Source organism: Pungitius pungitius, chromosome 9, assembly GCF_949316345.1.
Source record: "Pungitius pungitius chromosome 9, fPunPun2.1, whole genome shotgun sequence".
Lineage (NCBI taxonomy): Eukaryota > Metazoa > Chordata > Actinopteri > Perciformes > Gasterosteidae > Pungitius > Pungitius pungitius.
Genome location: NC_084908.1, coordinates 20301416 through 20328517, shown reverse-complemented (window position 1 = coordinate 20328517; position 27102 = coordinate 20301416). Strand labels below are relative to the sequence as shown.

Genomic DNA, 27102 nt, shown 5'->3' with positions numbered 1-27102 from the left:
AAATGGGCGCATATGTCGCAGCGGATTAGCGGCAGCCTGCGGATCCTTTCTCAGCTTTTTCATTTTAGGGAAACCGAAACACGAGCCTAAACACGCGCACCGGGACACCCGTCAATCAACCAGTATCATCACCCTCACGCGCACGAACGCGGTCATTTAGCCAATTAAGGGATTACTACAGTGTAACGTTTAAGGGATTACGCTGCTTTTCATGAGATTACGGTGAATTAATAAACTATTGCCCATCATGCACCACGAGCGCAGGACAAGGTTGAGAGCATCTCCAGATGAGACCATAATAGTTGGACTGATGATGGAGACAATGCTACTGTTTGTGTGGAGAAATCCTCTCAAATGCTGGAATCAGCCTTTAAAAGTGTACGTTTTCTAAATGACGTTACAAGTACATACAAATAGGCTCATGTTGAGAGAGACATCATTCTCATATAGAACACATATTTTAGTTTGTAACACAAGATGGGGCTTCGGAGCTTGGTATATTTAAGGGGAGTAAAGACAGCTGCTATTTCTTCATAAAACATGATAACAAATTACAAAACCTCTGCTCCCATAGACGTCTATGAGGAAATGACTCTACTTCTGTGTAGTGACCAGCAGGGGGCGACTCCTCTGCTCCCATAGACGTCTATGAGGAAATGACTCTACTTCTGTGTAGTGACCAGCAGGGGGCGACTCCTCTGCTCCCATGGACGTCTATGAGGAAATGACTCTACTTCTGTGTAGTGACCAGCAGGGGGCGACTCCTCTGCTCCCATAGACGTCTATGAGGAAATGACTCTACTTCTGTGTAGTGACCAGCAGGGGGCGACTCCTCTGCTCCCATAGACGTCTATGAGGAAATGACTCTACTTCTGTGTAGTGACCAGCAGGGGGAGACTCCTCTGCTCCCATAGACGTCTATGAGGAAGTGACTCTACTTCTGTGTAGTGACCAGCAGGGGGCGACTCCTCTGCTCCCATAGACGTCTATGAGGAAATGAGTACTTCTGTGCAGTGACCAGCAGGGGGCGACTCCTCTGCTCCCATAGACGTCTATGAGGAAATGACTCTACTTCTGTGTAGTGACCAGCAGGGGGCGACTCCTCTGCTCCCATAGACGTCTATGAGGAAATGACTCTACTTCTCTCTTGATTTATTCCCTCAGTAAACATTGTAAACATGACTTTATGGTCTCAGTCTCTAGTTTCAAGTCTTCTTGAGTTCAGTTAATGAATGATGGTCCATTTAGAGTCAAACAGACCATGAAGCATTGAATGTGTGAAGGCGGGGCTTAGTGTGATTGACAGGTCGCTACCACCCATAATTCATTTATATATTTTGGTTTGCTGCTGTTTTTTTTCCTTCGGTTCTATGTAAATGTGGACTACAAACTAAATGTCTGATAAACTCTGTCGCAAAGAAAGAAACCTTCAAATCAACCAATTTTCAAAACTATTTGTTTATTTCAACTTATACACAACAGTCCATTTGTGTCCCATTTGTACGTCTTTGCAATCAATAATCCTTGATGCCTGGCCAATAAAGGTAATTCTGGTCTCAGTGGCCATTATTCTTCATCTTAAAATAATTGCCTGACCAAAGTGTGGAACATAATTGATAAAATATAATTAACATTTAGTGTAATGTCGGTTCTGGCTTTAATAGTGATCCCAATGAGTCGGTGGCTGTCGCTCACACCTGTTCCCCCCCCCCCCCAGAGAAACCAAATCAGGGCGGATTTCTCATTTCTTTTGGGTCACCTTGATTTCTTTTTTTACTGAATGATCCTCTTCTTCATCTCCTCGCTGTACAAACCCGCACAGGGAGACCAATAAATCAAGCTCCATGAGAAAATACTCAAAACGGGTCTAATTACCAAATTGAAACATAAACGACCCGGAGGAACCTGGCGGCCGTTTTTATAACCCCGCAGAGACGGAGGGCCAAAGATATAACAAATAACCAAATAAATAAAGAACCCAACAAGGGCAAACGCTCTTACCGGAGTGAGCACTCCGGCTAATTAAGTCGTTGAACCCGTTGCCCTCAACAAAGATGTCTCCCGCGGAGGAGAGAGAGAGGGAGAGAGAGAGAGATGGGGGGGGGGGGGGGGGGGGTTCTACGAGCGGCCAATCGGAGGGCAGCTTGAGTCGAGGTGGCAGGAACGGCGGCCAATCGGAGCGCGGCACCTTGCGGAGACGCGCAGGAACCGGAGCGCGGCACCGGGGCCACGAGCGCGAAGCCTCGCGTTGTTTGTCAGTGATGTAGAGAAAAAGGAGTTGATCTTTAATTAAAAAACAAACAGGTAACGCGTTTATTTCCTTCTCTGCAGCGGAGCTCAGTGCGCGCGCGCGCGTGTGTGTGTGTGCTTGTGTGCGCGCGTGTGCGTGTTTGCGCGCTGACAGCCTCATGCCGGCAGGATGAAAGGCTTTAGGGTGCCGTTACTGTGGCAACATTAGATGGAGGGATACACGCTCCGCCTCCCGTCTCATATGAGCGCGCGTGATGGCATTTATTTTGGGGGGGAAGGGGGGGGGGGGGCAACCTAATGATCGGGCTTCAGATGTTTTCCTCTCGCGCTGTGAAGCCTAAATGTTCCTGTGATGCTGTTTTCGGAGGACAATAGACGGGAAAAGGAGGAGGAGGGGGGGGGGGGCTTTAAGAACAGCACTGTGCGGGGGAGAGGGGGGGGGGCGACTATGGATTTGGGGTAAAAACAAAAAGTGCCACACTGCTCCCTATCAGAGGGAATAATCAAAAACACATCTGTACTGCTGGAGTGCTGCTGTCACACCTGGATTACTAATGGCCCACAATGTCACATGGGAGGGGGGGGGCGCTTTAAGAACAGCACAGTGCGGGGGAGGGGGGGGCGACTATGGATTTGGGGTAAAAACAACGTTCTGCTCTACTGCTCTACTCTAATTTAAAATCTTAAACCTGCATTTCTAAGCTGATCCACTGGCATTTAGAAATAAACCCGGCTGCATCTAAACAGCTGTCTCACATGACTCTACTTCTCTCTGGATTTACTTCCTCAGTAAACATTGTAAACATGAGTTTATGGTCTCAGTCTGTAGTTTAAAGTCTTCTTCAATGCAGCATGATGTTCATTTAGTGAGTGATGGTCCATTCAGAGTCAACGCGGAGCAGACATTCGGACCTTGACTGAATGGGTCCAGATCCCAAATCCAGTGGAAAGGCTGGAACTGGAGCCGTGGAGGGTTTGGACTGAGGAGTCCACTTCCACTCGGGGGGGTTTGATCCGGGGCTCCACGCGCGTTCCGTCACAAACTGTATCTTGACTTCAGTGACTGTGCGGGGCAAAGTGGGTTTCTTTAGGGGGGGGTTGAAAGGCGGAGCCTCAGCTCTGTGTGTGTGTGATGTTGATGATGTGTTTGTGTTGTCGTGTGCTTTCTTGTGTGCAGGCAGCTGGACCCATGACCCTGACACGAGGCTCCTTCAGCTACTCCAACGGCGAGGAGTACCACGGCGAATGGAAAGAAGGCAAGACCCCCCCCCCCCCCCCCTTTCCGCCACGTCAGCGTGATTTACCCAAACAGTGCCCTCAATGGGCCTAAATGCTGGTGTTAGACTTGTGTGAGTCAGTGTAATCACAGAATGGCCCGTTTCTGGTCTAAAGGGGCAGTTGGGATGTTTTGAAGCGTCGTGGATGGCAGGACAAAACAAAAAGATCTACATGACCCATGTAGAATGTTTCTGCTGACCGACAGCACAGAGGTCACATGGTCACCTGGTTTCTGAGCAGAGGTTGAAATGTGTTTTTATTTCGCCTGGAATGAGTTCACTAATAGGAGGGGAGGGGGGCGGGGGGGGGGGCTACTTGGTATTGTTACATAGTAAAAGTAAATATTCATCTCAATGAGTTATACATGTTACAGTTAAGATGCTTTTTAACATTTCACACAATTCCAAACACTCAAATTGAATAAAAGAAAGATTTAAAATCTTTTAGTTGCATCTCTAGAGCTTTAAATCACATGTCTAAGTATGAATTATAATGATACTTCATACTTTCATCATAATGTACAGGAATCATATTGAATTATGAGACAAAATATAATGTATTGCAACTATAGGAAATATTATGCAGAAAGGGAACGTCAGTGATCAGCTTACCGCACATATATATATATATATATATATATACATATAATATATACATATATGTAAGATAAGACACGTGTGTCTTAACTGCTCCGTCTGCTCATGGAGCAGTTTATGGATCAAGGTTTATGGTGGAAAGCGGAGCTTCAGCCTGGTACAATGTCCCAAACCTGCTATTTGTAATCTTTATTAGCTCATTATCACCTTTTCTTTGGTGAAAAAGGAAGTGAGACGTGATCCAGCGGCACCAGAACAGACAGCAGGACGTGGTGCCGCTTTGCTTCTGGATCAATGTGTGTTTACTCTGGTTGTTGTTGTTTGTATAAACTTTAAACTTAGTCAGCTTTAGTTTCTCTATCCAGATGTTTTTTTCCTCCTGATGACCTTTTAATGACTCTTCCCCTCTTCAACAGTTTCACTTACAAACAGTGATAGAAATCTCTATTTTATTGCACTTTTCGGTTGATTTTTAACCCTGTGGGTTAAAATGATAAAATGATGACTTTGCTCTGTTACGTGTGTGTGTGTGTGTGTGTGTGTGTGTGTGCGTGTGTGTGTGTGTGTGTGCGCGTCGTGTCGGGCCTCCGTCGCTCATGAATAATTGAGCCGAGTGCCAGTTGAAGGCGGGGCCCACCCGGTGGGGGGGGGGGGGGGTCGGGTTACAGGAAGTAGGCCGCGTACACGCAGAGACCTACTGTCCTGACCCCCCCCCCCCTTACTGCAGTCAGTTAACATTGATGCATTACAGCTATTGATTGACATAAAAGCCGGACAAATTCAGCTCAAAGCGTAATGAGCCGGAGGCGGCGAGGAGAGGCGGAGCCAAGCAGCCCAGCGCCAGATTAAGAGTCTGAAGGGAGCGGATCCCCCCCCCCCCCCCCCCCCCCTACCCCCCCTCCCCTTGGCTGCACGCCCCTCGGCGAGCTCACGGTAAATCCTCGCTTACTGCTGCCCCGAGGAACCCGAGGAACCTCCACCTGGGCCACACATCCAGGTAGTCCTAACCCCCCCGGGCTTGCTGCTATGTAGAGGAGAAATGCCCCCCCCCCCCCCTGTTCCAGGAAACTAGAAGGAGAACGAGGGCTTCCACAGGTGAAGCATAAATTGGAGAAACCCCCCCCCTTTTGTCTTTTAGCACCAAATTTTGACCAGTCAACTAATTCCCAGTAAAAACGACTTCCATCTCAGCGTTTTTTATTAAACGTGGAGGTCTGCGATGTCCCTCACGCCGAAGGACAGTTTGGAGACCGATTGATGAAGCCCAGATCGGTGCGGCGCAAGCTGCGATTGGCCGAGGAACCTGCCAATCAAGCCGGTCGAACTAAACAGCCTCAAACTTGCTTCTCTTAAAGCTCTCCTTAAAACATTCGCGGTTCTCCTCGGCATCTCGAAGGGTTTCCTTCAGAGGAATATTCTGCTTTAAAAAGATGAGACATTGAACACAAGGATGTAGAGAGCTGTGCTCTTTTTGTTCATCTCACTTCCTTCCTGCTGGTTTGCACACTGACTCGTACGTGATGTTGGTTTCATTATTGCTTCACGCTGGTTCCTAACAGCCCCCGGTGTTTACCCGCCAGCCGCAGGTCACAATGACCTCGCCTCGTGTCACGTGGTCACCGAGGACCTCGGGCGGATTAGCTGATTGCTGTGGCATCACTTAACGTGGATGCGTTAAATAAAGCCATAAAAAAACAACAACTCTGAACCGCAAAATGAAAAATAAACAGTTCCAGAATAAAGGGAGTAAATGATTGATTCCAGTCCAGTCTCACCACGCGGGTACCTTTAGCTTTATTTAAAATCAGTCTCACCGCAGGCCGAGGGTCCTTATAACGGGACCCGGTTGTAGCTTACACCATTCGACCCCCCCCCCCCCCCCCCTGTGAGGAGCCCGGCTTCAAAGCACCTCTTTGCACCGGCTAATGGTCGCCGTGGAAACGGGAGCATTTTACAGCATTAGAATCTCTTTCATTGCTGATAATGCTTTGGAGTTTGTTCTGTAACTGGCAGAAGGCCACAAACCAATCTCCACCGTGACGAGGGGGGGGGGCGCAGATATCTGTAAACTCATATCTCCTATTCACTGACTACTTTATGGCCTTTACACAAACCCTCTAAAGAACAGACTCGAGTATTAAAAACACGCTGAGGACACAAAGGATGAAGATAATACTATACTGGATTTTGATGCAGAATTTTCTCGTGAAAATGTCTGAACTGAGCAACAAGCTGCAGATCTTCCTCACAAGTCGGGGGTTGCATTTATCTTGGCGTGCCCCCCCCCCATGTGGAACAAAATCACCGGTGACTTTGTTTATAGACAGAGTTTAACTAAGTGTGATTCATTTGGTTGCATTGTGATGATTTATGCAAAGAGGGTGTTAAATAATATCCAACAGCGCTCTTCTTCTAGAACATGCAGCTTTGTTTCCTAATGGGACGGCGACCTCTAAAGATTGTTTTGGTTTTCATTCCGTTGGGATTCAAGTGGGGGACAAGAACCCGCTAATTACCGCTGAAGTGGTCGTTGGCGATACTTGTTTACGGCTCATCGTTGAGGGACGCGTTGCAAATGGAACACGGAGACGTCTTATTCCCAACGTCGTCCATTCAGAGAGGAAACATGGAGGCCAAACAGAGCCGGTTATGAGTCTACTTTATAACTGCTTGTTGTGGATTTAATAAAGCACACAAGGGCAGAATCTGAGCACCGATGTGCTGCTGCTTGCATAACCATAAAGATATAAAGATATAAAGACAGTTCAAATAAAACCAGAGTTCTCCTGTTTGACAAAAACACATCACAGCGAGGGAAGGGTTTCTGGCACATTATTATTAATATTATTAATATTATTATTATTATTGAACCGGCTGATAATGAATAAAAGAAGAACATATTCCATGTAACTTTAAATACTTGCTTCTTTCTTGTTGACCATCATCAGATGTTTTCTTGTCTTGTTGCTGCTGACATGAATCCCAGGTGCTCCCGTGTCAGAGGTCACAGACGAGTCAGGTGACGTGATGAACACGCGTGTGTGTCCGCAGGGCTGCGTCACGGCCTGGGTCAGCTGACCTTCAGCGACGGGACGTGCTACACGGGGCAGTTCGAGAACGGCCTCTTCAGCGGCTGCGGCGTGCTGGTCTTCGCCGACGGCTCCAGGTCGGTGCCCCCCACTGCCGGCTCACGTGACCTTTGACCTGTGGATGCTAAATCGCTCTGAAAGGTCTCGAAAAAAAAAAGTTTGTGGTAAAGATCAATATTGGCCCAAAGCCCAAAGAAACATCTTCAAAATGTGTTTTCATCTCACCAACGGTTCAAAACCAGCAGATCACGAAACCCCCAAAAGATCAATTACGATTAATTAATAATCAAACATGATAAATTGTTACAACATATTTGTGATTTTCACTCTTCAAGATTCATGTTGCCCCAAAAAAGAAACCTTATTTTGCTTTCATCAATATGATGAAACATTTGCTTCAGAAAAGTTTTATGAAATAAACAAATAACATCTCTCAAAATGTAAAGCGTTAAAATCCAAATCTGCTGAGTCATCTCGACCTTTTGAAGGTCTGGATTGTTTCTGAAGAGGCTCTTTATTCTATCTGCTACTTCAGTTCATTTGGTTTTCAAAAAAAGACATTACAATAATCAAAAAGGTGTGACCCTTGACCCCAAACACATTCATGGCGCTGGGCTCTTGAGTTGATGGACGCAGCCTCGCTTCATTCTGCGCTCAAACACAAAAGGAAGATTTGTGAAGATCCGCCGTCACGGTTCCGTACTTGGACCTGAAAGGCGCTCTGAGAGCTTCCTTCTCACTACGAGTGGCGGGTGAAGGATTTGTTTGAAGGCCTCGTTGAGCTGCCGGAGCCTCGGGCCGCCGATTCAAAAGTCCCATTCTCACCTGAGAGGGAGGTGGAAGAAAAGATGGACTCAGGTGAAGGTGAATGTCGCTGGAGGTTTCCACTCGGATTCATCCGATGGAACCATTTCATTGGTCTGGTGCCACTCTCGTCTGCACAGAGCCGTCTCGTATTGAAGTGAAGGAACTTTGTTTTCCTGGCCTTAGTGTATAAAAAAAAGGAAGAAAGGGAGGATTTCTCGCTATTTCATCTCTTGAAGGTCTAAAGGTGAAAAATGTAGTGAAGAGCTTTATTAAAATCTAATGAAGAGAGAAGCTTTGTGAGGGAACGTTGTTCTGGTTGCTTACACAGACGCCCCATGGCATGATGTCATGATGTGATGTCATGGCGTGATGTCATGATGTGATGTCATGGCGTGATGTCATGATGTGATGTCATGGCGTGATGTCATGGCGTGATGTCATGATGTGATGTCATGGCGTGATGTCATGATGTGATGTCATGGCGTGATGTCATGATGTGATGTCATGGCGTGATGTCATGATGTGATGTCATGGCGTGATGTCATGGCATGATGTCATGATGTGATGTCATGGCGTGATGTCATGATGTGATGTCATGGCGTGATGTCATGATGTGATGTCATGGCGTGATGTCATGATGTGATGTCATGGCGTGATGTCATGGCATGATGTCATGATGTGATGTCATGGCGTGATTTCATGATGTGATGTCATGGCGTGATGTCATGGTGTGATGTCATGGCGTGATGTCATGGCGTGATGTCATGATGTGATGTCATGGCGTGATATCATGATGTGATGTCATGGCGTGATATCATGATGTGATGTCATGGCGTGATATCATGATGTGATGTCATGGCGTGATGTCATGATGTGATGTCACGGTGTGATGTCATAATGTGATGTCACGGCATCGTCATCACACCATGATGATGATACCATGTGTGATGTCACCGGGGTATTCTGTGACAGATGACATGAACAGAATAGCTTTTGACTCTTTCCTTTCATGCTTAATGATCTTAAATGCTTTCTTCTCCTTGTAAGTGCTTTTTGTGCGTGACTACATTTGTCTTGGTGCTCCAGGTATGAAGGAGAATTCGTTCAGGGTAAATTTCAGGGCGCCGGCGTCTTCGCTCACTTCGACGGGATGAGGTTCGAAGGCGAGTTCCGGACCGGATGTGTGGACGGATACGGTGAGAAAGAACTTCTTTAACAATCCATAATACAACCAGTGAGTAATCAAGACATGTATTAAGAATTAAGAAAAAACTCAAAGTGATGTTTCCGCTTGTAAAGGTGTTGCTTATTTTAATTAAAAGTGCATGAATCATCTAATATGAATTAATATCATAATGTATTATTCTGTTCTGCAAGCGTCTTAAGAGTTATAACTCAAACCTTTAAGGTAAAGGTAAACTTTTAAAGGCCTTCAAGAGCACTTTTTTAATTAATAGATCTTTTTTCTTTAGTGTTTTTTTTCCTTTAATGCAATTAGAACTGAAGTCTGGTTACAGTTCTGTTTCTGATACGATATAAATACCTTTTGATCATATTAAAGGGTGAAACGTGTTAATTGTCTGGACTGGAGCTCGCCGTGTGCGTCTCTACGGGTAATTAACACGTCTTTATTTGCGTAACCATGACGACTGTATAAATGTGGATGGAACAATAAGATTCCAGCAGGTCCCTGAGTTCAGGTGGGTTTCTTTCCTAAAATGTTTTTTCATGAAGCTTCTGCTTGATGATTAACACACTTCTCTGTACCATGTGACACGAGCCCGTTAAAGGAAGCAAGAAGTCAAGTAGGTAGATCAAGGTGCTGAAACACAAAGACGCTCCGAGCAGCTTAGTTATTATTTAAAGAAAAGGAAAATGATTAACAATGGCTCGGGGGGGGGTCACTCGCTGCTCTTTGCATTTGGGGAAAAGTTTAGTTTCGTTTTGTGCAAAGAAAACCAAACGAATTCATCTGGCGAAACAAAAGCAAAATAATGAATGCCTCTTCAGAAAAACCCTCTCTGCCCTCTTTTTTCTGTCAGTATTGAGGACAAAATTAAAAAACACATTACTGCACACTTGATTGCAACCACTAATGTTCTTATTTCTCAAGTGAGTGAAGCTGAAGAGGACGCATTGAAAAGGTGCCCTCAGAAATCTATTAATCAAACAGTACGAGATCCGAGCTCCCCTTGAAAAATACATGTCATATAACCTGAAGTGAGATTTCAAAGGCAGTTTTCTGACTAAACAGGTGCTGCATTCACCTGTGACGGCCCAGCGGCATGCTGGGAACAATCTTCTGTCTCACCGAGTCCTTCCGCTCACACAGGAGTCCTGACGCCCGCGGACGGGGGCCCCGGCGGCGGCGGGGGGGGCCACGAGGGCCTGTTTGAGACCAACCAGCTGAGGAGGAGGGAGAGCAGCGCGGGCGCCGTGCAGAGAGCGCAGGCCGCCGCCGCCAAGGCCCGGGCGCTGGCCATGTGAGGCGGCGGACCCCCCCCCCTCCAGTTACCCTTTACATCAGTGGGACCCCTGGAGTCAGACTCTGGGTCAGCTGATCCACACACACACAGAACCCTGGTCCTGCATCTGCTTCGGGCTCATAGAAAACACACAACTCTTCAGACGTGCACAATGACAATGACATCGTCTTTTTGACACTGTGAACATCTGTCCGTCACAGCACCGTTTAACTCCTTCTGACCGCTTTGGTGTTTAAATCGGAATTATTATTATCATTATTATTATTGTTACTATAAGTGTGAGCGGTGTCTTTTTGACTTTCACTCAGTGCCGTTACAGCTCGTGTCTGATCAGTGGGGGGACGCACCCCCCCCCCCCCCCCTCAGTGCCGGCTGGAGGGAGACCCGAGTCACCAGGTCAAACTCATTCTTAACTCAACTTTTGTGTCAGACTGATTTTCACAGAAAAAAAGGCCGGCTGTGATTGGTCGCCCTCGTCACATGACGCGCTCTGGAGGGTTTATTCTCTACTTGATCCACAGCCTTCAGTTTGGAAGTAAGCTTCTCTATTTTCACTTGATAACCTCAAAATAACTGAGCTTTAGTTCAGAAAGCAGGGCTTCTTTTGTTGTGCACATTAATCGGTTTTCTACCTAAATGTAAATGTGAGTGAGTGAGTTAGAGGACTAAGTATTGCATCCAGTCCCAGGTTATTCATATGAAGTGGCCTGATAGTATCATGCAAACTACATTAGATAGAATAAATACTAATGCAGGTATTACGTATGAGGTGAGCATCTCACACAGAATGAAGAATATCAGAGATCCCAGAACACAACAGTTACATTTACTCCTAACAAACGTCCCTTTAGGTGATGATACTTTTAAGCACATTCCTTCTCTGTCCTGTAAATGCACTTCACAAACACACATCTACTTCCTTTTCTACTTTGAATTTAACGTTGTTCCAACAAACCACCAACTACCAACTTGATGTGTGTGTAGACTGTGTTTGTAGATGTGTGTGTAGACTGTGTAGATGTGTGTGTAGACTGTGTGTAGATGTGTGTGTAGACTGTGTAGATGTGTGTGTAGACTGTGTGTAGACTGTGTGTGTAGATGTGTGTGTAGACCGTGTGTAGATGTGTGTGTAGAAGTGTGTGTAGATGTGTGTGTAGACTGTATGTAGACTGCGTGTGTAGAAGTGTGTGTAAATGTGTGTGTAGATGTGTGTGTAGACTGTGTGTGTAGACTGTGTGTGTAGACTGTGTGTGTGTAGACTGTGTGTAGATGTGTGTGTAGACTGTGTGTAGATGTGTGTGTAGACTGTGTGTGTAGATGTGTGTGTAGACCGTGTGTAGATGTGTGTGTAGACTGTATGTAGACTGCGTGTGTAGAAGTGTGTGTAGATGTGTGTGTAGACTGTGTGTAGATGTGTGTGTAGACTGTGTGTGTAGACTGTGTGTGTAGACTGTGTGTAGATGTGTGTGTAGAATGTGTGTGTAGATGTGTGTGTAGATGTGTGTAGACTGCGTGTGTTGATGTGTGTGTAGACTGTGTGTAGATGTGTGTGTAGACTGTGTGTGTAGATGTGTGTGTAGACTGCGTTTGTAGATGTGTGTGTAGACTGTGTGTAGATGTGTGTGTAGACTGTGTGTGTAGATGTGTGTAGATGTGTGTGTAGACTGTGTGTAGATGTGTGTGTAGACTTTGTGTAGATGTGTGTGTAGACTGTGTGTGTAGATGTGTGTGTAGATGTGTGTGTAGACTTTGTGTAGATGTGTGTGTAGACTGTGTGTGTAGATGTGTGTGTAGACTGTGTGTGTAGATGTGTGTGTAGATGTGAGTGTAGACTGTGTGTAGATGTGTGTGTAGATGTGTGTGTAGATGTGTGTGTAAACTCTGTGTGTGTGGATGTGTGTGTAGACCGTGTGTAGATGTGTGTGTAGAAGTGTGTGTAGATGTGTGTGTAGACTGTATGTAGACTGCGTGTGTAGAAGTGTGTGTAAATGTGTGTGTAGACTGTGTGTGTAGATGTGTGTGTAGACTGTGTGTGTAGATGTGTGTGTAGACTGTGTGTAGATGTGTGTGTAGACTGTGTGTGTAGATGTGTGTGTAGATGTGTGTAGATGTGTGTGTAGACTGTGTGTAGATGTGTGTGTAGACTTTGTGTAGATGTGTGTGTAGACTGTGTGTGTAGATGTGTGTGTAGACTGTGTGTGTAGATGTGTGTGTAGATGTGTGTGTAGATGTGTGTGTAGACTTTGTGTAGATGTGTGTGTAGACTGTGTGTGTAGATGTGTGTGTAGATGTGAGTGTAGACTGTGTGTAGATGTGTGTGTAGACTGTGTGTAGATGTGTGTGTAGACTGTGTGTAGATGTGTGTGTAGACTGTGTGTAGACTGTGTGTAGATGTGTGTGTAGACTGTGTGTAGATGTGTGTGTAGACTGTGTGTAGACTGTGTGTAGATGTGTGTGTAGACTGTGTGTAGATGTGTGTGTAGATGTGTGTGTGTAGATGTGTGTGTAGATGTGTGTGTGTAGATGTGTGTGTAGATGTGTGTGTAGACTGTGTGTAGACTGTGTGTAGATGTGTGTGTAGACTGTGTGTAGATGTGTGTGTAGATGTGTGTGTGTAGATGTGTGTGTAGATGTGTGTGTAGATGTGTGTGTAGATGTGTGTGTGTGTCGTACTGTTGGTTGGTGGGGGGTTGAGTTGCAGATGTGATTATCACGGAGTGCGGTACATTTAGGATGTGGTTCTCGTGGGGGGGGGGGGGGCTGAACCCTTTGACAGCTCCACTGAAAATGGAACTGACGGAGGCTTCTCACACCTTTTAATTGGCTCTGGGAGAAGAAACTGAGACAATGGTAAACAGCTGATTGCTGCCTTCAGACAGATTGGTGTGTGGGGGGGGGGGGGGGGCGAGGTTCCTTCACACCGATCTCACCAGAACCCTTTAAAAGGCGGTCGTCGGGGGCAACGCACCTGGTTTCACACGTCGCTGTGGTTGAGTCTCTAAAGCAGGATTCACTGATGTCCCACAGAGACAGTCAGAGAGACAGACAGTCAGACAGACAGTCAGAGAGACAGGCAGAGAGAGTCAGAGACAGAGAGGAGAATCCCTCCGTCGGTTTGATTCCTCCACCCTTCAAGCTCAGTATGGAGACACTTTATTAATCAACAAACGCGTGTAGCCTGAGCTACGGTTTGCTAGCTGTGTCTCCTTGTGTTTCCAGGCTTTGTGCTAAGCTAAGCTAAGCTAAGCTAAACACCTTCGGGCCTATGAAATCAATCCTCTCATCTGACTGTGAAAACATTCAACGGTTTGAACAAAGTCAGGTTTTTATGAGTAGGTTGTGGGTTCCAAATCTTTTTGGGAGAAATAGAAAAGTGAAAATCTAAAACTAGAAACCCCGCAGGAAGGCGAACATGGAGGATTTGAAATGAAGTCCTGGATGTTTCTGGTGCAGAGACTTGATGCCTTTCTAAATGTATTATTATGTCATTCAGGCTGTGTGACTGTTTATTTACCAGGACTCTGTGCTTCTACAATCTTTAGTTAAATGTGGATGTAGCGATGTAATCAGTGTCATTATTTCCATTTGTCCCACCTCTTACATCCTTAAACACACGCACGCACACACACACAATGGAGCAAACCGGATGCGTTACCATAATCCCACTGTGATGGGAAAATAAGAAAAGAGCATCCTGTGTCTCAGTAATTGTTGTGTGCAAATTGAGGTTGGAAATTTAAAAAACAAACTAAGAGGGAGTAAAACAAGTGCCTGACCAGAAACCTTCTTACTGTGCTTTAAATATTTTGACCTCTATTCTTAAATGTCACATGTTCTAATTATTCTTTTTTCTAAAGGAAACACTCACTGCCTTCATCTGCTTTCAGTTTTAGGCAAAAAATGAACACACTGGATGTCACTATGTTTACTTTAAAGCCTTTAAAATTATCCAATGACTTCAGGAATTATTACTTATTTTTGTCTACGGAGAAGAAACACATCAACTAGTCCCACATCATCTAGTTTATCATCAGATTTTTTTGGAAATGGATGCAAATAATTACAAAATGAGAGGAATTTAAAGCTCTGGGGGATGAAAACCCTGATGATGTCATTTTGTTTTCAACGATGAAACTCGTGGCACGTGCTACACACTGTGAACATCGGATGGTTTGATGAAAGACGCCATTGAATTGCATTATGGGATTTGTATGATTTCAGCATGGGGCCTTAATCACTACACAGAAGTAAAGTAATTTCCTCATAGACGTCTATGGGAGCAGAGGAGTCGCCCCCTGCTGGTCACTACACAGAAGTAGAGTCATTTCCTCATAGACGTCTATGGGAGCAGAGGAGTCGCCCCCTGCTGGTCACTACACAGAAGTAGAGTCATTTCCTCATAGACGTCTATGGGAGCAGAGGAGTCGCCCCCTGCTGGTCACTATACAGAAGTAGAGTAATTTCCTCATAGACGTCTATGGGAGCAGAGGAGTCGCCCCCTGCTGGTCACTACACAGAAGTAGAGTCATTTCCTCATAGACGTCTATGGGAGCAGAGGAGTCGCCCCCTGCTGGTCACTACACAGAAGTAGAGTCATTTCCTCATAGACGTCTATGGGAGCAGAGGAGTCGCCCCCTGCTGGTCACTACACAGAAGTAGAGTCATTTCCTCATAGACGTCTATGGGAGCAGAGGAGTCGCCCCCTGCTGGTCACTATACAGAAGTAGAGTAATTTCCTCATAGACGTCTATGGGAGCAGAGGAGTCGCCCCCTGCTGGTCACTACACAGAAGTAGAGTCATTTCCTCATAGACGTCTATGGGAGCAGAGGAGTCGCCCCCTGCTGGTCACTACACAGAAGTAGAGTCATTTCCTCATAGACGTCTATGGGAGCAGAGGAGTCGCCCCCTGCTGGTCACTACACAGAATGTGAGTTATAAGAAACCTCAGGATACAATAAAACATTTGATGTTTTGAGATGTTGGTCTGAATGTAATCTAGATGATGGGGGGCCTCGTATGTCGTTGTGTTTCTCACGGGGGGGTCCGTCCCCGTTTCTGCACCTTTAAGCATCCAACACTGAAACCTGGAGGCCTGTTGTTGTCACAAAGCCATAACGTCACTTTTTTTTATTTCTGATGATGATGTCATAAAAAAAGAAGGTATTTGGGGCTTTTAAAAGAATCCACAGAGGAACAATAAAGAAAATGCATGAAATCCACGAGCTTGTTGTGCTTCTTTTGGTGTGTGAGGCTGCTAAAACGCACAAAACACTCAGACCGCACAACAGTGAGAGCAACACACACACGTTGAGAGGAATTTTGAACTGATCACATTTCTTGGCAGTGTGGCGATTATTTGTGTAGCTCGGCTGTCAGACCCCCCCGCCCTCTCACCCCCTCCCCCATCTGATCCGCTGTCACCAAAATAGCTTTAAGGTGTGTTTAGGTTGGACTTTAACCCCTCCGCCTATTGCATCTCCTTGGCAACCGGCCACAGTTGCCTTAATTTGTATCATCTCAATCCCAAGTGCAGCAGCAGGCTTTTTTTGTGCCTGTTTGCCCCTAATCATGGAGCCTGTTGCCATGGCGAAGTATTTAAATATGCTCTGCAGATGGTCTTCACCTACAGCACCAGAAGAAGAAGAAGTAGCAGCTGTGTGTTTTTTCTTTTGTTCCTTCAGTGAAACAGGAATTCCTTCCTCGCCCATTAGCTGCTGGCTCGTATGGGAGTGACCCCCCCTCGTGCCCCCTCCCTCTCCGGGCTCCTTCCCGTCTGATTCCACCGGGACGGAACTCCGGTGTTTCTTCTCTTGACGCGCTGCTCAAACACAGCGCGCTTTGTCTCTTATCTCACCGGCCGAGCTCCCAAAAGCTTTGGCCATGTTGGACAGGAAGTGCACGCAGCATACTGATAAGGGGGGGCGGGGGGGGGGCGCCGCACATGCACGGAGTACCAAACCAGCAGCATCATGGGAAAAACCAAAATGAAACACAGAGATAGAGATATGAAAAGATGGTTTTAATTGCTTTGGATTCCCGGAGCTCACAACAGCACATTTCGGAGCTTTGTGTGCGTGTGTGTGTGTGCATGTGTGTGTTATTGTTGAAATGCATGCATGAGTGAGTGTGTTGGGGGAGGTTTATACTAAATACAAATTTCAGCAGCATCGGCTCCTCTTATTAAATCTACTGCTCGTTAAGGGCAGTGAGGACAGAACAAAGGGGCCGTGTGACAATGTAAAGCAAATCCACTTTATGTGAAAACAGGGACCGGGGTCAAAGTCCTGTGTGTCTACTTTAACCCCTCCCACACCAGGTTATTACACCCTAACCTTTACACACACACACACACACAGTGTATGTATATAAATGTATGACGCAGTCTGCGCTTCAGTAGAATCAGATTAATTAGTGAGGTGTTTAAAATAACTGCATCTCCCCGTCAATCACAATCTGCCCATTATCGCCGTGACAGACGACTCGATTGTTCTCACCTGGTGAAAACTTGGGCGTAAACAGATTTGACGGATGATAGCTGTGGCGATCCAGCCCAGACTTCATTGCACCCCCCCTCTCCCCCCCCCAGGAGAGAAATGAAAGCCCATCCTCGTAACTTAACTTAACACCGGGACACATTCATGGTTTTATTTTAAAACATTGCGAGTCGCTTCAGGCACAGACGCAGAAGGAGGAGGGCGAGAGGGACGGAGTCACAAGTGTTAACGCTGAGGAGAAGAATCACACCCGAAGGAAGGAAAGGGGGGGGGGTGGGGGGGGGGGATGTGAAGACACAATCTACATATTCAACATTGTGACTCCCAACAAGGAAGAAATGTCCACACTTCATCTCCTCCATCTGCCGCGAAGGAAGGGAAAAGAGTGGTGGAGGACATCTCCCTTCTCCAGACTTTACGGGGGGGGGGGGGGGGGGGGTACCTGTGCGTTCTAATAACGGATGGATGAAGAACAGAAGCTGCATGAAGCTGCGTCTTCAGGAGAACTGAACTGTGGGTCCTCAGAAGGCTGAAATATCTCAGTTGAGCTTTTAGGTCTTTCAATACCAGCTTGAGTGGCCGTTTATCAGGAACTCGCCGCTCCCCGCAGCTCTCTGATTGGACGACCCCCCCCCCCCCCCGCGGTGAAGTGAAGCCTCTACTCCTCTCGGTCGGCCTGTTAACTGCCCAGAAACACTTCTGTTTTGTGATTTTAATTCTACCTTTTATGCACCACTTTCCATCATCGCTCCTCAATCCACCTGCTGGCTTTTCTATTTCCAACAGTCCTCTCTGGTCTGAATACGTCCCTCTAATGTCCCTCTAACGTCCCTCTAACGTCCCTCTAAACGTCCCTCTAATGTCCCTGAGCCAAACTGGATGAAAAAAGACCTCCCTCTGACTGAATAAATGCTTCTCCTCAAGGCTCCACTTCAGGAAGTCGGAGGCCTCGAGGTGTGTGGAAGCAGAAAGACACACATCCAAAGACACATCTAGAGACACATCTGGAGACACATCCAGAGACACATCTAGAAACACATCTGGAGACACATCTAGAGACGAATCTGGAGACACATCCAGAGACACATCTAGAAACACATCTGGAGACACATCTAGAGACGAATCTGGAGACACATCCAGAGACAAATCTGGAGACACATCCAGACACAAATCTGGAGACACATCCAGACACAAATCTGGAGACGAATCTGGAGACACACCCAGAGACAAATCTGGAGACACATCGAGAGACAAATCTGGAGACACACCCAGAGACGAATCTGGAGACACATCCAGAGACACATCTAGAAACACATCTGGAGACACATCTGGAGACACATCTAGAGACTAATCTGGAGACACACCCAGAGACTAATCTGGAGACACATCTGGAGACGCATCTAGAGATGAATCTGGAGACACATCCAGAGACACATCTAGAAACACATCTGGAGACACATCTGGAGACACATCTAGAGACTAATCTGGAGACACACCCAGAGACTAATCTGGAGACACATCTGGAGACGCATCTAGAGATGAATCTGGAGACACATCCAGAGACACATCTAGAAACACATCTGGAGACACATCTAGAGACGGATCTGGAGACACATCCAGAGACACATCTAGAAACACATCTGGAAAAACATCTAGAGATGAATCTGGAGACAAATGTATCTACATCTATATATCTATAAGGAGTGAGTCACACAGCAGTGCAGCACAGGTAAGGATTAAAGGGGGGGGGGGACCGGCCTATAGACAAAAACAGAGGGCTGTGAGGCGGGGGCTGGGGGGGGGGGGGGAAATCTGGGTCGCCGCTAGAACAGGGAGGGGGGGGGTGATCTGGCATTACATGCTGCACTAAACAGAGAGGTCACCATGGCGCCTGCAGGATGGGTTGAGAGAGAGAGAGAGAGGAGGGTGGGGGGGGGGGGGGGGGGCAAAAGACACACGGTCAGGTGTGGAGGGCTGATGATGTGCAGAGGATGGGTGGGTGTGCGTGTGGGGGGGGGGGGGGGGTCACTAATATCACTGTGACTCTGCAGCTTCTGCTGACTCGCCACTCGCTCGCCCCTGGGGAGCATCAGCGAGATGTTCACATAAAACCCCCCGCCCCCCCCCCCCCCAGTGGAGATCAGAGGGTTGCCCTTGACGCGGCCCGGTGGCGCGCGTCGCCCCCGTGTGGCCGTCCCGGGACGCCGCAGCTCAGATGAGGGTTGGGGTCAGCAGGAAGCTGCAGGTGAACGAATCACCACGAGTCCATGAGAAGAAGGAGAGGACGTTGGTGCCTCTGGATGGAAACACATCATCGTGTCAGAAATCCTTGGCGAGACGTCTTGGCGCCTTTGAATGATTGTCTTTAAAAAAAAAACCTCATTCATGAAAGATCTGTTCGATACATCCTTTCATCCTCTCAAGAAGGTCCAGGTGGAACTAATGGACTTTTATTATTTGTATATTTCTATTAGACTCACACACACATTCAAATTGAAATACTTGGCTGTGAATTCATTTACAAATTCCCCCTTTGGTCTGCGAGGAATGTGGAGCTTTTGCACACCATGCAAACAAATCCCTACTGATGTGATCGAAGAAAGAAAAACGCTTCCATTATTTGATCATTTTTCTTGTAAAAGTTGAAAACTCTCAGTGCAGATTTGACCCAGTTGTGTACTGGGAAGTAGAGATGCCGCATTCAGATAAAAGCACATAAACTGCAGCGGGGACAAAAAGCAACGAAGCCGGAGGCTGTCATCGCCATGGCTACCGGCTACACTCAGCTTTAATTACCTCTGTAATTGTGGCTTTTAACTTTTTCCACGTCCGACCGTTCATTCCTGCACAAAAAGTGACCTTCAGTGGCGGCTGATCGGAGATCCGTGGACCAACAACCCGGCGCTTTGTGCCTCACTAACCACCAAAAACTGCACATCAAAGAAAGAGTTACAGTTAAATTGAAATGAAACATTAATTAACATTATGCTGAACCTTTGTATTTGTATATTATATTTACTGCTGGAGGTGCAACATATCATAGTGATTAAAAAATGAAGAACGACGTCATTCAAATGTCACATTTTTGTATTTTTAATGCGAGTCAACCATTGTCGTGATCCGGGTCTGTAGAGCTAAGAACACACACAGACCCCCCCCCCCCCCCCTTCGGGCCCCCCCGCTGGGTCCCCTCACAGCCAGCCATTGGAGGAGAAGTCCCGCCTCAGCTGCTGCGCCTCGGCCTCGCTGAGCGGCTGGAGGGGCGACCGGCAGGCGCCGCCGTGCAAACCGAACCAGTCCATCGCCTGCTTCAGGGCGGGAACTCCCAGCTTCCTGGTCACCTAGCAACAGAGAGATCCAATCAGCGCCCTCCCCCCCGTACACCCCGAAGAATTCAAAAACTGCCGCGTGTTTTTTTTCGAAGCTTCGCCGATGCGTCGAGTTTGAAAAACCATGACATACAAATCTGTGGCGGGGGACGGGGGACGGGGGGGGGGGCGATACTCACGGCGGCGTTGGGCTCGATGAGGCGCTGCTGCAGGCCTCTGGCTTCCTCCCAGCGGCCGGACACACAGAGGCTGGCCAGCTCACACAGCTCGCGGCCCAACACGTTGGCCAGCGCGCACACGCCGCCCACCGCACCTGGGGGGGGGGGGATGAGGGGGGGGAAGTACACGTGACGCGGGTGTGATGTCATTGGTTTACAGAGATACACGCGTTATTCCAGAGGAAAGAAAGGCGGCGAGGGACGGACTGAGATTCTTTCCATGTTTCCATTTTTAGACGCCCGGGTCTAAGCAGAGAGACGCGTTCTGACTGATGGAAACGGGTTCTTCGAGTCAGAGGAGCATCGGGAGGTTTCATCTGTCCTCTCGAAGGACCCTTGAAACACAAGCGAAGGAGACGAGAGGGACGGCGCCGTCCGCTACCTTTGTCCATCACACAAAGACACGCAGCCAATGGGTCCCGTGTTTGGGTAAATGGAAATGAGAGGATGTTGGGGCGGAGCTGAGTGTGAGTGACAGCAGGAGACCACGACTCATCAGGTCCCTCAGCAGGTTTCTGTTTGGAACTTTAAAGAAATGAATGAGAGGAAACCGCAGTGTGGTTTCTGGTTTGATCCCAACGCTGTTTGGATCCCTGGTGGATACTAAAATAATATATTTATATATATAATATATATATATCCTCAGCATGTACAAAACGAAACCTTATAAACATGAGTTTATGCTCTAATCTTCAGTAAGCGTGATGTTCAGTGACTGATGGTCCGCGTGGAGCGACAGAAGATGATGTAACTTCAGCCGATCAATCAGAGTTGACTTAACGTACTTTGTGATGGTTCACTCTTTCAAGTCATTTTCACGCCTTCGCTAATTGATTTTGGCAGTAAAATGAAATTGAGCCGTAGCCGCCGGAATCGATCAATCAATGAGGACATGTTTAGGATGTGAAATCAATGGGTAGAAAGGACAGAAAACTAGATATTAGTGACGTGTGTGGACTTTTCTTTGCTCCTCTAAACGATGAAGCGGCATCAAAGAAATACAAAAAGACAATAAAGTCCCCCCCAGTGAGGAACATGTCCCCCCCCCGGGGGCTTCTTACCCACGCTGTAGGCGGCCATGAGGAACCCTGCTGAGCCCGCCAACACCTGGAAGTCCTGCGTGGAGGTTCTGTGCACGATCAGGCCGATCCGGGAGATCTGAGAAGGGGGGGGGGACACAAAGACTCAGAGAGAGACGGGGCGGGGGGGGGGGATGTAAGACATCAGCGACGTTTCATCCTCCTCACTCCTCCCCGCTGTCACTAATACCTGCTGCAGATGTTTGGGGGTTTTCTAGTCCCTGGAGATGCTGTCACCAGAGACGAAGACAAATCAAACATCTCACACGGTGCAATGAAAACGCTCAAATCGAGACGAGGGGGGGGGGGGGGGGGGGAATCGTTCAGAATCCCCAACAGGAGAAGAAAAGATAGAGAATAATGAGGGACAAGTCCCAAGTGAGAAGAGAGAGAAACCACCTTCTAAAGAGGAGGAACACTCATGAATTATTGATGCGCCGGCGTTTGGGTTTTGTCTCTTTTACGTCTCTTTTGTCGCCGCGGATCCGAAGCGTCGCGATCCGACTGCAGCTCGAGTGTTCAAAAGCAGCGAGACGACTGCACATGAAACCCGACGCTCCGCAGGGAAAACCACGCAGCCTCCCCCCCCCCACCACCACCACCACCCCCCCATCAGCACCGCCGAGGGGCTATTTTAAACCCCGGGGTGTCAATCAGTCATTACAAACATGCAGGACTGTAATTGATCAGTCAGTCAATCGGGTTACAGGAGCAAAGCGTCAGGGAATAATATATATATATATTTATATATATATATATATATATATATATATATATATATATATATATATATATATTATACACTGTATTTATATAAGCCGCAGCATGGTCATTGTGAATCATATACACAGATATACGAGTCTATGAAAATAATGCAATAAAACATTCTTAATTGTACCTTCTAATTGCTGAAGCAACTTAATCAACACTGCAGGTTCCTTTAAGTCGGTGCTTGTGTCATATTTCAGTCCCGGGGGGCTCTGATTGGTCACTGCTAAACAATTAAGGCGCCGTTATTACTTCCTTCGGAGTGGGGGCGGGGGGCGGCGCTCTGCCGGGTCAAACCGGCGGGTTGATCCCGCTCGGTGTGGCGAGAGGACGCATTCACACCTCTGGCTCGTGCCAACATAAAAATAAAAAACACACAAGATGTGCGTGTGCCACAGCGTGGGAGGGAGTCAGATCTCAGGAGACGAGGTGGAACTTTGTGTGATTTCTCATCGTCAAAAGCTGCAGATATGAGCAGAGTGGCCTTTTGAAACCTCGTGGGGTTGTTTTTTTTAGTTCCGTCTGATTGGCAGATGACGAACGACTCAAGCGGGATTCGAAACCCGTGACCCGCCAGATGATGCGTCGGTGCGTCTCAGTCGTCTATTCGGGGACGGACGAGCAGCGGAGCCGCCGATGCCACATCGGGAAGAACAGAGGGAACCAGAGGATCCGCCTCGACCTAGGAACCTAGGAACCGAAGAACCAAGGAACCAGGGAACAAGGAACCAGGGAACCGAGGAACCGAAGAACCAGAGGATCAAGGAACCGAAGAACCAGGGAACCAAGGAACCAGGTAACCAAGGAACCAGGGAACCAAGGAACCAGAGAACCAAGGAACAGAGGAACCAGGGAACCAAGGAACCAGAGAACCAAGGAACTGAGGAACCAGGGAACCAAGGAACCGAAGAACCAGAGAACCGAGGAACCAGGGAACCAAGGAACCGAGGAACCGAAGAACCAGAGGATCGAGGAACCGAAGAACCAGGGAACCAAGGAACTAGGTAACCGAGGAACCAGGGAACCAAGGAACCAGAGAACCATGGAACCAAGGAACCAGGGAACCAGGGAACTTAGGAACCGAAGACTTGAGGAACTGAAGAACCAGGGAACCAAGGAACCAGGTAACCAAGGAACCAGGGAACCAAGGAACCAGAGAACCAAGGAACTGAGGAACCAGGGAACCAAGGAACCAGGGAACCAAGGAACCAGAGAACCAAGGAACCGAAGAACCAAGGATCCAGGGAACCAGCTGCTCTTTGATCCTCTAACCAACTTGTTAACCGGAGTCTCGACACAGCAGCTTGTAACAAAGATCTGAGCTGATGAAGGCCTTCAGGACGCCATTGACCAAGTAGCTTCTCTTCTTCTTCTTCTTCTTCTCTACCCGTCGATGCACAACACGGCGTCTTCTCCTTCCTGCTTCCTTGGCGTTACTATCAATCATTTGACTCTTACTGACTCCTTTGATTTGTTTGTTACTCTTTTACATCTACTGCTGCACTTACTATCAGTTGTTGTAATTTATTCCATAATGATTCTGTTTACTACTCGCTCTAATCATTTTGTATGTTGTTTCTATTCTTCTCTCTGAGGCTCCTCTTTGAAAAACAACCTCATGTGAGGAAGCCTTGAGAGGTCGGCCTATATGTTCGGGTCATGAAGCCTTCTGGAGACCCGCTGAGCCTTTACACAAGGAGTTTGTGAGTTGTTGTTGTTGTTATGGTAACCGCGGAGGTCAGTGAAATGTTGACGTAGCTTTACAGCTACGTGGCTAACGTGCGCAGAAGGACCGAAGTCCACCTGAGGACGTCATCGGGGACTTTTGGAGATCAATATTTCAAATTTTTCCCTGAAATTAAGACCCAACAACGAGGGATAGAATAAAATAATCTGTGCATTAATCTGCATTCTGGAGGTTTGGATCCCAGCTGAGTGCCAGAGGGAGACGCTCCATGTGGGAAACCTTCTCGCCGCGGAATCATCTTTCTGCAACTTTTGTCTGCGTTCCTCAGAGTGACCCCTGACCCTTTGTTTTCCGTGTGCGTCCTCTTCCCGCCCACAATGCAGCGGGGCCGGCGTGCGCTTGAACTACGCCCACGCCTCGGTCTCCCGGCGAGTGGACAAACATCGCCGAAACCACGAATGCATCCGCGCAGCTTCTCGCAGACGCTTCCCACACAGACGGGAGGAAAGAGTTCAGGGTTCTTCTTCTTCTTCTTCTTCTCAGCAAGAGACCCTGCAACCAGCCCAGAAGGACACACACACACACATACACACACACTCACTGATCACTAACGATTCAGCACTGATTGATCGGGTTCCTTCTCTCCGATGAAACCTGCAGCTCCGTCAGCAGGAAGAAGCATCTCAGCTGCTGAATGCGACGCTGCATTGAAGACAGACCTCGTCCCGCGTTGATTCTAAACACCACGCGCTATTTTATTTTATTCTCAGATACGGGACGATTCCGGGAGGCCGCCCCACTGACACGTATTTTTTATTTTTATTTTAGCCACCTCTGTGGGTTCAGTTCAGGAAAACATGTGTTGAGTGTTGGGTTGTGCCGCTTACGTCCCCCCCGCTGTCTTTGAGCCCCAGGATGTTGGGGTGCTGGGAGAGCCGCACCACGGCGTCCAGCGGCAGCTCCAGGCCCGTGTTGGCCGGCACGCTGTACAGAACCACCGGCACCGGGCTGCCGTCCGCCACCTGCCGGGAGAGCAGAGCGCCAGAGTCACACCGCGGCCACGGGGCGACTGACGGCTTTACCCCCCCCCCCCCCCCCCCGACCCCGCCCCCTCGCTGACCTTGGTGAAGTGCTGGATCAGAGCCGCCCCGTCCATCTTGCCCTTGTAGAAGCAGGGCGTCACCACGAGAGCCAGGTCGGCCCCGGCCGCCGCCATCTTCTCCGTGAGGCGCAGCGTGGCCCTGGTGGCTGGGGGGGGGGGGGGGGGGGGGACAGAGCGTCGTCACCTGGGTTACGTTCGTTAGGGGGTCTGATAAAAGCTGGGCTTCGGCAGCGCGTCAGCTCTGAAAAACATAAATGTCACTTTGACGTGACAGGCGGCTCCGAAGAGCCACTTTGAAAAGAAATTACATTTATCGCTGAGACTTGAATGTATTTAGTTGTTTTTTTTTAAAAGCTGCTTTTTATAGTCGAAATCTTTACAAACGTAACATTTATAATGTCGATCCATTTGACTTTCAGCGCTTGTTGTCTTGGGGTATTCAATATATTTAAAAAACAAATATATATAAATATATATACAAACATTTGTTTTTAAAATAGATAAAATACACCAAGACATATACAAGTGATAGGAGACGGGAGGAATATTTATATATATTTATATATATATTTACAGAAGTAGTCCTTGTCCCTGACTGCTATTTATGTGTAAAAACATCAGAACAGAGCAAAATTCTTTGTTTTGTGCAACGTTCTGTTACAATGAAAGATGATCCTAGTTAACACTGTGCATTACACACACACACACACACACACACACACACACACACACACACACACAGACCTACATTCACAGCCCGATCCCGCCATCAGCAGTTTGTCTTTGGGCAGCGATCGTCTCACCGTCTCCACCACCTCCACCCGCTCCTCCTCGGTGAGGTAGGGGTACTCCCCGTTGGAGCCCTGCACCACCAGACCTGCATTTATATATATAATTTAATATATATATAATTTAATATATATAAAATAAAAAAATATTATATACATATTTATATACATATATTATATATGAATTATTATTACTGTTGAGACAGATGTGATGACAGCAGATGACACAACACTGAGAAAGATGAGCAGTTATTAATAGTTATAGTAGTTATAATACTTATAATAGTTATTGTAGAAGATAAAGACACCGTTTAGTAACCATGGCAGCAGTCGATATTTAGACTATTTTACCTTTAAGAGGCGTTAACGTGCTTCCATGTGTTCATGCATGAACAAAGTAAGAGAAAATTAAATTGAATAATCAAGTATTGCATTACATATATAATCATGAAATATACAGAAGAAAAATCTCAGATCGAAATGTCATAAACATATAATAGAAAGAATAGACAACATTAAGATATATAATATATAGAAAACCACCAGGGGGCAGTTTTCTCCTCCGTGCTGGACTCTGTCCTCGCGCTCCGGTCCCCGAACAAACGCGGTGACACGCGGAGAGCTTTCCGTTAACGTGTAACCGGGTCACGTGTTCCCAAAGTGACCCCCAAACATCTCAAAGTTGAACCAAAAACACCGGAGAACCTTTTTGAACCCTGAACAGATGTACTGCACCCCCTTTAACCCCCCCGGACCGAACCGTCCTGACCTCGGAACGGTATCTCGGCGTACTTCCGCAGGTTTCCCTCCAGCTTGCGGTAGTCCACGTCCTCCCCGGGGGTGAAGGGGGTGGCGATGGGGGGGTAGATGCCGCTGAGGTCGGGCCCGCGGCTCTGGGGCCGCGTCCACGCCGACAGGAGACCGGCTCTGCGCAGGAGACCCGCACCTCTCCGGACCGGGACGCACAGCATCGTGGAGCGGACCGAGTGAACCGAGCTGCTCGTGCTGCGTGCGCGTGAGTGTGCGCGTGCCTGCTGGGACCCGCAGCAGCTGCAGCAGAAGGGGACAGTTAATCACTAAACCGCTTTGTAAATATTGACTTGAGTTTTGGGGTTTCCGAGGAACTTTGA

General features: G+C 47.5%; 2 protein-coding genes across 2 annotated transcripts; one reads left to right on the top strand and one right to left on the bottom strand.

Annotated features, from left to right (window-relative positions):
- Window positions 1–2176: 2176 nt before the first annotated feature.
- Window positions 2177–11586, top strand: LOC119218056 (MORN repeat-containing protein 4-like). The gene is made up of 5 exons (XM_037472192.2): window positions 2177–2304; window positions 3428–3506; window positions 7176–7290; window positions 9107–9216; window positions 10353–11586. Exons 2-5 carry the CDS (start codon window positions 3440–3442, stop codon window positions 10505–10507), a joined length of 447 nt encoding a protein of 148 aa, XP_037328089.2. The 5' UTR covers window positions 2177–2304; window positions 3428–3439; the 3' UTR covers window positions 10508–11586.
- An 8513-nt stretch (window positions 11587–20099) lies between these two features.
- Window positions 20100–27091, bottom strand: hoga1 (4-hydroxy-2-oxoglutarate aldolase 1). Its single transcript, XM_037472132.2, has 7 exons — window positions 26742–27091; window positions 25933–26061; window positions 25203–25330; window positions 24970–25104; window positions 21610–21706; window positions 20510–20643; window positions 20100–20342 (listed from the first exon to the last, which is right to left on the bottom strand). Exons 1-7 carry the CDS (start codon window positions 26941–26943, stop codon window positions 20193–20195), a joined length of 975 nt encoding a protein of 324 aa, XP_037328029.2. The 5' UTR covers window positions 26944–27091; the 3' UTR covers window positions 20100–20192.
- Window positions 27092–27102: the final 11 nt, after the last annotated feature.

Coding starts and splice junctions, on each gene's coding strand:
- LOC119218056 (XM_037472192.2), top strand. CDS start 3,440: ATGACCCTGACACGAGGCTCCTTCAGCTACTCCAACGGCGAGGAGTAC. Junction 3,507..7,175: donor CCACGGCGAATGGAAAGAAG/GCAAGACCCCCC, acceptor GTGTGTCCGCAG/GGCTGCGTCACGGCCTGGGT. Junction 7,291..9,106: donor GTCTTCGCCGACGGCTCCAG/GTCGGTGCCCCC, acceptor TTGGTGCTCCAG/GTATGAAGGAGAATTCGTTC.
- hoga1 (XM_037472132.2), bottom strand. CDS start 26,943: ATGCTGTGCGTCCCGGTCCGGAGAGGTGCGGGTCTCCTGCGCAGAGCC. Junction 26,062..26,741: donor CGCCGAGATACCGTTCCGAG/GTCAGGACGGTT, acceptor ATATAAATGCAG/GTCTGGTGGTGCAGGGCTCC. Junction 21,707..24,969: donor TCAAAGACAGCGGGGGGGAC/GTAAGCGGCACA, acceptor CCCCCTTCTCAG/ATCTCCCGGATCGGCCTGAT.